The 13,154-nt window shown below is 39.3% G+C and overlaps 1 protein-coding gene across 11 annotated transcripts in view; it reads left to right on the plus strand.

Annotated features, from left to right (window-relative positions):
- MAGI1 (membrane associated guanylate kinase, WW and PDZ domain containing 1) overlaps positions 1-13,154 on the plus strand; it is a 452,701-nt gene that overhangs the window by 416,468 nt on the left and 23,079 nt on the right. For all 11 annotated transcript variants that reach the window (XM_069736564.1, XM_069736568.1, XM_069736569.1 and 8 more), the window contains 3 exons: positions 5,333-5,424; positions 6,179-6,371; positions 8,401-8,700. In XM_069736564.1, coding sequence (XP_069592665.1) covers positions 5,333-5,424; positions 6,179-6,371; positions 8,401-8,700 — 585 coding nt within the window. The remainder of the gene's footprint in view (positions 1-5,332; positions 5,425-6,178; positions 6,372-8,400; positions 8,701-13,154) is intronic.

Here is a 13,154-nt window from a genome sequence, read left to right on the forward strand (position 1 = left end):
TTGCATTGTTTTGGGGACTTGAGAGGACAGGATGATGATGGGCTTAAAATGGGTGCAGAATTTGATGTACTCTATCATACTATGAGAGTGAGCCTAACATCAAAAGGGGGGTAGATTTAGAGGTGTGCAACCTGTACATTTTCTCAAAGCACTTTACTTGGCACTATTGAAAGGGTCTCTGCTGACCTTAATGTTCTGAGCACCATGATCAAGCCTCATTGCCTAATTTATTAATTTAACATTCTTATATGGGCACTATACGGCCATATTATTTGCAGGCATATACGTGTCACATCTTCACCAGGACCTGCTCCTGCCACTTCTGCTTCTATTGCCAGGTGCCACCGTATTCATTTGGTAGAAGAGACATTAGAACCAGAAGCTCTGGACGGAACAGGCTCTGTCCGGAACAGGCTCTGTCCAGCCACTTAGATTTGGGTGGGACTTGTAGTGCTGTCCAGTCTGTCAGTATGTGCTGTCCAACTGGAGTTATCAGCTCACTGCTCCCGACAATTGGAGAGCACCACACCCTTCTTAAGCTTCCAGCTTACTGCTGGAAGCTGCCAGATATACCGTAGCTTTGTACTTCCCTTGTCCCTGATTAAGGTCCGTGATTTCTGTTCCATTTTAGTATTGTGTTTTCCTGTTTTTACCTCGGCTTGTTTATTGATCTTTCTCCTGCCTAATGATTTTATACCTTTGTTGCCTTTTTGGTTTTGACCTGGCTACCTGACTATCCTTCTTGATATATAGGGGTTAAAGGGTGAAAGCCAGAGCAAACCTAGAGTTCTGGGAATCTGAGTAGCTTGCGCAAAGCCGGTTTGTGGTAGCCTTTTTCAATCTGCGAGGCGACCATTGACAGAACCCCATTACATAATGTTATGATCACAGTATTTAAGCTGTATATGGTACACCATAAAGAGTGGGCATTAAAAGAATTTACTGCACACTTGATCATTCAATATAAGACTAGCTCTGTGACCTTGTGCGTTGTAATGGCAGATCTAGGACAGAATTGTATGGGATGTTGCCTATTCATGGATGTCCTACAACTTGCAATTGTAATGGTTTTGATATCAAGATTTCACCAACATCAACGTTTGTACCCTGGATAAAAAGTAGGGAAATTATTGGAATTGATTATTTGCCTCTTGTTGGTGGTTCTTGGGTCTTCCAACTTAACAGTGGTCCATGTGCCTATTTTGATTTGACTTGTTTTTGAATGGCTTCCAAGCAACTTTGGTATGTTCTTCAGAGTGATGGCATTGTCCTTTCTGGTGCAGATAAGTTGGCAGAGGATACTGTACTTTATCCTCAACTAAATGAAGAATTTAAGTTCTTCTCATTGTACTTTCATATTGATCTATAGAAGTACGTTGGCCACTTTTCTCAAATATTATTTTTTATTGCAAAAAAAGAAAACCACACGATTTACTCACAAAAGTCCCAAGTAAAATAGTTCCTTGGTGGTGTACCTGACAAATTGGTCACATCATACTTTAATCATTTATTCCATTGCAACCATCAATCTATTTTAATCTGCAGCATGAGAAGAACAAAAATCTGGCTTACATCCCGATTAGACCGTTCTCCCAAGCCTCTGAATTAACCACAAGTAGCGTCTTCCCCTAATTATATTGATCTTTTTCTTTCTTTTTTTTTAAAGAAAAGTCCTTATATTACCTTACCTACTTGACTCACTTAATGGTATTGACTTGTGGAGACCACCACTATAAATCAATAGAAGCGAAGATCCGCTAAGGATCAGAAACAGTTTTCCGGTAATGCTCCACTGGGCACCAAAATGACATTTAATTGATGTATTCTCATCTTTCAGATTGCCTTATTCAGCTTTCCTACCCTGCTAATGTTGATCAAAATCAACTACATAAGGGATCGCAACCTTGATGGAAACACGTTTTTGTCAGTTGCATTCCCAAATAAAAACCTTTTTGGTATTCTTTTTGATATTTAGATATCAAACTCAAGAAATTACATAGCAAAATGGGCAAGACTACGGAGTCAGTAGACCAGATTTATTGAAAAAGGGCTGTGGCTTTTAGGTCTAGTGTTGCTTTATGTCCTATGCCCCAATATACGACCAGTTGTGTCTTTACTCATGCTGTAGACCTTTTCCTGCTATCTTTCTGCACATATGTAGTCACGATAAATAGTTAAAAATATCATGGATGGATGGCAAGAAGAACAAACAAATCAATTTTGAAAAAATCAAGACTGATATGTAACTGGAAGCAAGGATCCCCAAGCTTGATTTGCCTACTTTGGACACATCAAGTGGAGAAAGAACTGGAGAAGGACGTCATGGTCGGAAGAATAGAATGAACAAGGTCAAGAGGAAGCTGATGGCTTGATACTATCAAGATAACAGTGGAGAAGACCTGGTGGACCTATCTAGGCTTACACAATATTGATCTTCCTACAGAACATTCATCCATCAAATCGCCATGGCTTGAGATTGGGCCAATAATAAAATATATACATTTTTTATCTATAACCATTACCGACTTCAGGTATTCTGTACCTCAGGCATCTCTCTACCCAACTATTCTCTACATATATACATTGTTCTTTATTCTAATCTGTAAAGAATAGATACAACATGACCTCATACCTCTAATTGTGTCATTAATTGTGTGCGTTTCATGGTGCAACCTTGGGTGGTCGCGTCACCTACTGGGTCAAACCTATTTTGTGTTGATAATATATAGTGTTTAATAGAAAATATGTCTTATCAGAATCCCCAATGGGTCAGATTACAAGTAAGGAATTGAACATTGTGCTTATTTTTTCACTTTCTCTTTAATTATGGTGAAGTTGCTTTGTTTATTTGCCTGTAAAATTGTATCATGGAAGAACTTATAAATTTGCATAGAGAATTTTCATTTTAAATATGACAAGGTCCTATTAGTAAATTTGCATCTATTGTATGCAGCTACTTTAATAGGTGGTGATTTGTGGCATGAACAAAAATTAAGAGAAAGATGTCAGCACCACATTGGATTAGTACATTTAGACCCGAGATAAAAGAAATGGAAAGAAGGTGTGGATAGGTGCTTACCTTAGTAGATTGTACTCATTCAGTAGCATGCAGCAATAAATGGAAGAATGCTACCAGCATTTAGATCTCTTTGGGTTTGGTAGCGGAAAAAATGGCCAGTTGTGGTCAACAGTGGAAGCCAAGTCCCACATTCAGGAAGTGCAAACATCTAAGTGGATTGTTCAATTTATTAATACAGTAACTTCACAGAAAAATCACGTTTCAGGGAGTCAGGTCCTCTTTATTACATTTACAGGAAACAGAATGTAGGTAGGCTGTTGACAACAGACTTTTGAAGTGTAAAGTGCTAGCAAAAAAACAAACTGCTAAAAAATAAAGATGGGTATTAGATACAAATTGCAATAACCCCAGAATATGATCTTGTATAAAAATGACATCTAGAAGATCTGTCAGTCTAGAAAGTGAGCGTTACAAGTGACACTCGCCATCTTGGTAGACGACGTGAACATGAACTACATGCTGCAATGGCATGAGGTCCATGATAACCAGTTGTCAAGACATGGAAGAACTCGGTGACATGAAGGATTTCTATTAGCTGGTCTCGTGACTTCTAGTACTTTTGGGATTGGTCCTAAGGGAGAATATTTCAGGTGCCATTTTATACTTTAAATGTTTGGTGGCATCATTCTGCTTCCGTAATTTTTGAGAAAAGTAAATAACTCCCTGAGATGTGTTGTAACCGTCTGTTGGAAGTTATTAGTAAACTGAACAAATCATCACTTGTGCTTTTAGATGTTTGCCTGCTCTGCATGGGTTATGGGGTATTTGATTGTTACCACCATCTTCTCTACTTAATTTGCAGACTTAAGGTTGCATATTTTTGCATCTTTTTGATTTTTCTTTCCTTTTTTCTTTCATTATTTTGAAGTTGCTTGGTTTGTACCTGTACAAAATTGTTTCACGGAAGAACTTCTTAAGTAGAATTTATAATTGAAGATTTTAGATCGGTTCGTATTGGAGGTAACGTTGGATTCAATTCTGCTTGGTTAGGTTGAGGACTAAGAAAAAGTTTTTTTGCATGCAAAATATCCACCTTCAATATGTTCAGGTCCCATTGGAACATTTGGAACTATTGAATTCAGCAACATTATTATGAGAAGGAAGGTTGCATATATTTTTTTTAAAATTATTTCTTTTCTACCAGATGATTTATGATATCCGCTGGCATAATTGTTTGGGGATTGTCATCATACAATAGAAGGGATGAGAGGACGCCAACATGTATCTTGCGAAACACAAAGCTGTTCACTAGTCAAAAGGGGGAAACACTGTGATTAATTCATGATGATACATAAGATCAAGTTTCATACTTGGCAGCATCCGAGTCATCTGGCAAACGACTTTACCGGGAATGCTCTGAAAAGAACTGGAGTTATTAATTGTAGGCCGATGACATTTCAGTTTTGGACCCATAAAATTTTATTTTCTAGAAGTTACGAATGTTTTACTCAAATCTTCCCTTACAGCTAGAGGCTCCAATAATTGAACTGTAGGATTGCGTTAGTCTTAATATTACATAGGTTGAAAAAAGACTCTGGTCTATAAAGTTTCTTTAAAAAAACGTAAAGATGTATAAGAAGAGTCTAAGGCATGGCAGTAGATACTTCATTTTGGACCCTTATTCCACACCGGATTGCTGGATATGCTCAAAGTATAATCCACCATCGAGATCGCAAGTAGCTTCTCTTGGTACCTGTTGAGATAAAACTCAAGGGTCCCTCTACACAAGAGGCAAATATTTGCCAAATCTGGTTTCATCAATGGGAAGGCCTCCAACAATTCCCCCAACAACAGATCTTGAGGATTAAGAAGGATTAAGTCATGTTGGATTTCAACAATCCTTTGTAGCCACTGGAGATAGAGCATTATGGCCAGCTTAGTTTTTCATTAAGACTATAGCACTAGAGGAAATGAGGGCCTGTTTCATGTTGGACCTACCCAAGGGCCTTCATACTATTAGATTATTGAGGTCCCTATAAAGTAAGAAGGCCACTGGGTGAAGTTTTGGTCTTATCATTATTGCAATGTTCTTCAATAATAGAGGGATAAATTACCACGAGGTTCAAAGAAGGGGTTAGGCCTGGTTTTGTAGCACAACTCCATTGACACCAACTGATTAAAATGGCTTTGTTTTTCCTAATTATGAACAACCCCTTGAGAAATATAAAATACCATTTTAATTTAATTAATTGAATATATTCTGCACATGTTGGCAAATACAAAATAATAATTTTTTTGCTTTTTCTTGTATAGTTCCAGATTTTCAAGAGCATGATATCTTTTTATGGAGGAAAGAGACTGGCTTTGGTTTCAGAATTCTTGGAGGAAACGAGCCAGGGGAACCAGTAAGTACCGTAGGGTAGGAAGAGATGATAATGTGAAATGTTCATGATTATAATTGTAAAGCTTTGTAATAATGGTTTAGCAAGTAAGGTTAATAATTTAGACTTTCAGCTGTGGATCGTAAAGTCACTTAGATTTCAACTGAGGTATAGCAGACAGTGACTCTGGAGAAATCATCTGGCATCATTACTGAACTTCCGATACTTTAGCTTTTTTCATGGATCTTTATAAACATGACAACTAAGAAAACCGTAATCAAAGGCACCACGACAAAGATTTTTACATTATCCATGATGGATTTTTCTTGGAATGAATCCCAACAATTCCTAATGGATGTCATTGACTTCGAAAGATTGGACATCGATTTACAGGGTATCCACCTACAGGGGGCACTTAGCAATTTTCTTCTTACCGATTTAGTATATATTTTATTTCCTTAGAGCATTGCTCTACCGGTTGGTAAGTATTTTCTGCAAGAAAGCATAGAACAGATGGAAAGGAAATAAAGCAGAACTCTTGGTGAAGTTTCAAAATGTCAACGTTTGACCTTATCTAGAAAAAGGTTTTCTTGTTCTTAATCTCCACTACAGGACCTAGATAATACGATCAGTTTCTTCACCTAGCATTACTAAAAAATGGCATATTTGTTTATAGCTCTACCATGACTGTAGTTAATCTATTCCAAAAGTCAAGATTCTTCAAACTGCAGTGTAATCCTCACGATGTATTGCCTAACACCATTCGCTCTTTTCGCAGATATTCATAGGTCATATTGTGCCTCTGGGATCAGCTGATGCGGATGGCCGGCTGAGGTCGGGAGATGAACTTATATGTGTGGATGGGACGGCTGTGGTTGGAAAGTCACATCAACTTGTAGTTCAGCTAATGCAGCAGGCAGCCAAACAAGGTCACGTCAATTTAACCATTAGGCGCAAAGTAGTTTATCCAGGTACGTTGAAATGATCCCTTTTGCTTTAAAGACAGATAATCTTTCCCATCTAATCAGCGATCCCACAGGTAGCCTCACCAACATGTTAGGTCCTCATTTAAATATTAAGTAAATTGCAATCGGTGGAATGGGAGGAAAAAGCTCTCTACGTTCGTTAGATGATGCTGGGATTGTTGCATCTTCCATAGCTGTATTGTACAGGTTGACCAGTATATTCAGTTAGGTCCAGAAATATTTGGAAAGTGACACAAAGATTTTGCATTTTAACGGTTTACGAAAACTTATTTGAGGTACAGTTACATAATCAATATGGGCTTAAAAATGCACACTCTCAGCTTTAATTTGAGGGTATTCACATCTTAATTGGCGTAAGGTTTTAGGAATTACAACTCTTTAATATGTAGGTGCTTTTTCAAAGAACCAAAGGTAATTGGACAGTTATTTCAATAGTTCTTCCATAGGCTGCTCGGGCTTTTTCCTCGTCAATCTATCATCAATTAAGCAGGTGAAAGGTCTGGAGCTGATTCCAGGTATGGCTTTTGTAGTATGTGGATGCCATTGCTGTGAACCCATAACATGCATTCACAGGAGCTCTAAATGGAAGACTGAAAAAATTAGAAATCCATTAGAGAGATATCAAAAATGTTAGGAGTGGCCAAATCAACAGTTTGGTGCATTTGTCAAAAAAAAAGCGCACTGTTGAGCTTGCGATCTCAAAAAGGCCTTGATGTCCATGACAGACAATAGGTATGGATTATGGCAGAATCCTTCACATGGTGAAGAAAAACTCCTTCACAACATCCACCCGAGTGAAGAATGCTCTTCAGGAAGTAGGTGTTTCAGTATCTAGGTCAACCATAAGGAGAAGACTTCATGAGAGAAAATACAGAGGGTTCACCACAAGGTTCAAACCATTAATCAGCCTTAAAAATAGAAAGACCAGTCTAGACTTTGCCAAAAAACATATGAAGAAGTCAGCCCAGCTCAGGAAAAGCATTCTCTGGACAAATGAAACAAAGATTAACCTGTGCCAGAATAATGGGAACAAGAAAGTATGGAGAAGGCTTAGAACGGCTCATGATCCAAAGCACAACACATCCTCTGTAAAGCATGGTGGAGGCAGTGTGATGGCATGACATTCAATGGCATAGGGTCTCTAATGTTTGTTGATGACGCGATAGAAGACAGAAACAACCAGATGAATCTGAAGTGTACAGGGTGATACTTTCTATTCAGATTCAACCAAATGCAGCAAGGTTGATTGGACGACGCTTCACAATACAGATGGACAGTGACTCAAAACATACTGCAAAAGCACATCAGGAGTTTAAGGCAAAGAAGTGGAATATTTTGCGATGGTCAAGTAAATCAACAGATCCTAACCCCATTGAGCATGCATTTAAGACAAAACTTAAGGCAAAAAGACCCACAAACAAGTAGCCACTGATATCAGCTGCAATAAAGGCTTGTCAAAGTTTCCAAAAGGAGGAAATCCATCGTTTGGTGACGTCCATGGCTTCCAGACTTCAGGCAGTCATTGCCTGCAAAGGATTCTGTACAAATGAACATTTTATTTATGGTAAATTTATTTTGTCCAATTACTTTTGAGCCCCTGAAATGAGGAGGCTTAATAAAAAAAAAAAAAAACGGATTCAATTCCTGAACGTTTCACAGGATATTTTTTGGCAGTCCATCATTATGTGCTCAGCCATTGTGGGTGAAGGAGCTGATTGGAACATACAGCAACCATTAACTGTATCCTCACAACATGGAAAATACAAGAAAACATTGACACACATAAACCCTTATAGTATTAACAAATGCCAACAATTAAAACAGCACACGGTTTTCTTAGTATAAGCCTGTAGCTCATGTATCCTCCAACAAGCCATAGCTTGAAGACCATTGGTTTACATTAGGTCTCAATATTGTTTTTCGGGCAATGCTCTACCTCTGATACTTTCTCTGTATTGTTGGACAATTTAGTTTATTTATAGCAAACCAACCCATTTTTTCTATTACCTTCCAGTCCCCAAGACAGAAAACGATGTCCCTGCTTCACCAGCATCTTCCCACCACAGCAGTACCCAACCTGCCTCTTTAACAGAAGAGAAACGCACACCACAAGGCAGCCAAAACTCTCTAAATACGGTCAGCTCCGGAAGTGGTTCTACCAGTGGTATTGGCAGCGGCGGAGGCGGTGGTGGCAGTGGATTAGTCAGCACTGTGATTCAGCCATATGATGTAGAAATTCGTCGTGGCGAAAACGAAGGCTTTGGATTTGTCATCGTGTCTTCTGTCAGCAGGCCAGAAGCTGGAACGACGTTTGGTAAGTGCACTTATGGGTTTCCGGTTTGGGCTTAGTCTTTGTTTCATTCTCGTCGGTCAATTTTCCATCCTTTATTTGCTAACCATGCAGTTCCTCTGGGAGGAGAGTTCTGTGCAGATTCTTTCCATCCATTAAAATTGGACTGAGAGAGTCTGAGAGAGAGACCATTTTTTCAGAGGGCCTACATATTCTGCCTCTCTGATAATTTCGACAATTCGACAAATTATGCTTTCAGATTTTTCTCTGCCGTTTGTTTTACTCTATTAAAGAAAAGCAGCCGTCATCCTAAGCCCCAGATGACAGTAAAATCCGTAATTATTAGCAAATCTTCAGTGCTATTCTCTAGGTTTATGGCTCAGTCCTAGTGTTTAGGGAGCAGTAAAATCACTTCTATTCTGCTTAAGATGCGGATAGGAGCTTTAATCAACACACTGGCGTCAGTTCTAAATGAAATATATATAAGTTCCCGGTGAAACATTTTGTTGGCTTTGACTTGAAACACAAAATCAAAGTGACTTTTTTAATAAAGGTGGGTGGATTCAGGGTATAAAACACAATTACTAACACAACATTCAGTAAAGCTGTCATGGTAGTCCTGTTATATCATAGTGAAACGCATAGATATTTCCACAAGATGGTTGGGCATTGGGAGTCTACATCTGATTTGTAGATACCCTGGTACCTTAAAAGGGTGTTCTCCTCCCAAGAATTGGGGATAACTTGCCGATCGCTGTGGGTCTGACTGCCGTGGTCCTTAGCGATCTCGAGAAGTTTAATGGAACGGAGGTCAATCATGCTCACTGCCTCTCCATCTATTCTAAAACTATCACTGAAGATCGGTTGTGTGCCATGCTCGGTAATCTCGAGCGCACTCATTAAAGTCGTTGTTTGGTCTTAGGGTACAAGTGTGCAGTCACTCTTTACTTGTGAATCCTCACATCATGCGAACTGTGCACTGTGAATATTCTCTGTCATCGGGAGCATGTGACCCCAAATTTGTGATTTGCATACTTCCGATCACATTCCGACTAGACGTATTTGGTCTTGCTCAATACACTTGCATTGAGGGAGGCTACGCACGTCCAGTCGGCATGTGACCACGTGTATGTAAATCGCATACTTGCAGTCATGCGCGCTACGCTGCCGACACTGGAGAATCTTTGCAGTTCGCACAGTGTCACATGGAGTCCCACTTCTTGGAAATGGTGAAGACACAAAAGAGGACAGTGAGGTCAAAAATACTCTGTTGTAAACACAGTAATAAGCAAGTGCTAGTCAAAAGATGGAAAAAACAGGGTATTTAGTTGATACTTTTTTTGCAAAAAAAATGTATACCAAGCTGCTCCACCAATCGTCAAGGTATACCCATATAGAGTAGTCCTAACTAATGTATATAATCCCTATCTGATGTATTTAAAAACCTGATCATCTGTATAGTACCTGTATAAGCAGGGTTCAGAGAGGGAATATCCACGTGGACCTGCTAGCAGATGATCAGGTTTTTAAATACATCAGATAGGGATTACATACATTAGTTAGGACTGCTCTATAAGGGTATACCTTGATGATTGGTGGAGCAGCAAAAAAGTGTCAACTAAATACCCCGTTTTTTCCATCTTTTGACTAGCAGTTGCTTATTACTGTGATTTTTTTTTTTTACAACAGAGTATTTTTGACCTTACTGTGCTCTTTTGTGTCTTCACGTTTCTTGGTGGTGTGAACAGGTTCCTACAGACTTGTTCAATGTGCAAGTAGCCCATGTGTTTCTGGTTCTTGGAACTGGTGTAGGCCTCGGTAGTCAGGCACCCGACGATCGGAAAGTTATCCCATAGATAGGGAATATCTTTTAAACTTGAGAACGCCCCTTTAGTATATTTAGAAATGGCTTCTACCATTTGGTAATAATGCGATTTGCACCTGCTACAAGCAGCTAGTGAATGACAGCCGCAGGGAGAGCAAAATCCTTGCAGTTGAGAGGATCTGGATAGAAAACTAGTCACGGGAGCCCGGAAGGACCGAGAAGGGCCTGAGCCCCTGAGAAATAGTCTTGGCCCCTTACCAACACTTCCATAGGTTTAGCACAATCTCTTTACGTTGCATTTATCTAATATATCACTGCTCCTACTGCCGAATCGTCAATCAACCCCCTATAGTTTTTTTTCCATTGAGCACTGATTATATTCTGGCATTGACCAACCTGAAATTACCCAATAAACAAGAATTGGCCCCTTCCACAGATCATGAATTGCAGCTGCGGGGAAAACAAATTCCCAGGTGTACCCTGGAGCCGGTCAATAGTCCGCCATATTTTTTTTATTTTTATAAAACAAATTATATCCTGGCTTTAACCAACCTGCAACTACCCAATAAACTCAATAACTCCTTCTACAAAGGGCTAGTAAATAGCAACTGCGGGGAAAACAAACTCCCAGCAGAAACCTGGAGCCGGTCAATATATCACTGATGGCGGTCTATACGCTGACACATATTAGAAGTGCGTTGCCGGTTTATGTGCCGCTGGCTGTGAAGTTACAGGGAATATTTTCCTGCTCCGGCTGCTCTTTGCCGCCTGTAAATTACTGCTTGTAGCATGAGCGATTTGGTTAATAAAAAGTGCACTAGATAATTAAAAATAATGTAGTACCTTGTGTACCTCCGTACCCCAGACACTTAATTATCATGATTTGTGATTTTATTTTCATTTTAAAAATAAAGTTTTGAACTCTTATTTTATTTTTATATTTTTTTTACCGAGTATCTGGGCAACATCGAGGAATTTGCTAAAAAAATAAAATTAATAATAATACTAGAATGTAATAAAATTTTAAAAAAATGTCTTCCCGAATGGCCATTTTTGATATTCGGGGGAAAATAAATGGTTTGCTTTTTTCTTATTCCTGAAGCATCACCGTTCATGTCTATGGGTGGTATTGTCTCTCTTCCCCTGAAAAGGGCAGAACTGCAGTACCACACACAGACCAAAGTCAAGAATGGCGTTGTTTCCAGAATAAAAGCAGACCCTTTTTTAGAATTTGAGACAATCTTTTAAAGGATTAGTCCCAAAATAGTAAAGTTATCTCCCTTACGTGGCTGTGTTGACAGTCTCATAGACAATGAATGAAGCGGAGTTTGAGGATATGAACCTCCACTGCATTCAGGAATGGACTACCGGGTTCCAGAGAACCAATGTCGAGGTCTCTGGGGGTCTTAGCAGTCAGATCACCAGTGATCGGTAAGTTATCCCCAATCATACTGATGGGGATACCTTTAAGGGATTTTCTATTTTTAGTAAAGTGGTCCCCAAAATGTTGATCTTCAAACCCCTTCTCACGGCCCCAACACATCATGTGGGAATGGTGAGTAACTGTTCTGTTTGTTATTTTAGAGTTTTTGGGTTCCATTTTACTAAAAGCGGGAAAACTTCTTTAATATCTTGGGGATAACCTTTTAGAGTTTAGGAGAACGATGACATAGTCACATTTGCCATCTGCCATTGTGGTGGCCAGTTTTTGGTCAATCGCGATAAATAATGAGTAATATTGAACACTAGAGGCTGTTTTCCTATGTAATGCCACACAATGGCTGCCTGGCCAATGAATACTTTTGGCTTTATTGTTTGCTCATTTCCCACCTCTTAGGCGAAAAATAACACTAAAAAGTAGACGTGCGTTTCTTCTGGGCTTCGGTGTTTGCATTTGTAGTGGTGCACATTTTGCTCTCTTGCCTCCTCCCCTTTGTCTTGCACGGTGTCCGTGTGTCAGGTGTCTATTGGCTTTTGCTTGACGTGCTTCTCTCCATGGTAAACACAATTCCTGTGGTTTAACTGGCTGAACGACTGCGGTGGAGGGGGAGGTTGGAAGGTTTTTTTTTAACATTCATTTAATGATTATCATTCTCATCTAATGGTGAAAAGAACATTGGCAACTACAAGCGAATCACTAACCTGTATTGTTATGGGGTAGCGGGTCCAGAACAGAGAGAGGGAAGTGGTATGGAGGCAAATAAGCCAGCCATAGTGATACTCTCTATAAATTTTTGCCATCCTACTATTGTACTAACCTCGTTTATCCTCTTGAATATTCTTGTTACATTACCGGCTTTTTTGGCCTATGAAAAACCTTATTTCCCATTTTTTTTTTTTTTTTTTGTTTGCTTATTTTTTATGCGATTTGGATGGATCATCTCATTATTCTTCAGAATTCGATAGTGAACATTACAAAAGGACTTTCTTCTGCTTTCTTGGTTCTTTCACTGGAAGCAGATACCGGAGGCTCGACTAACTAGAATCCAGCCAAAAAGTTGATGAGAATTGGTGAAGAAGGAAGTGCCAAGTCACACTCCTCCGCTCCTAGTAAATGGCTGGTTTCTCTCGAATACGGTATTAAACAGGCAGCCAAGTACTTCTATGAAATCGCTAATAAAAAAATTGTTCTTAGACCAGCCGAGGACTGAGA

Source organism: Ranitomeya imitator, chromosome 8, assembly GCF_032444005.1.
Source record: "Ranitomeya imitator isolate aRanImi1 chromosome 8, aRanImi1.pri, whole genome shotgun sequence".
Taxonomy (NCBI): domain Eukaryota; kingdom Metazoa; phylum Chordata; class Amphibia; order Anura; family Dendrobatidae; genus Ranitomeya; species Ranitomeya imitator.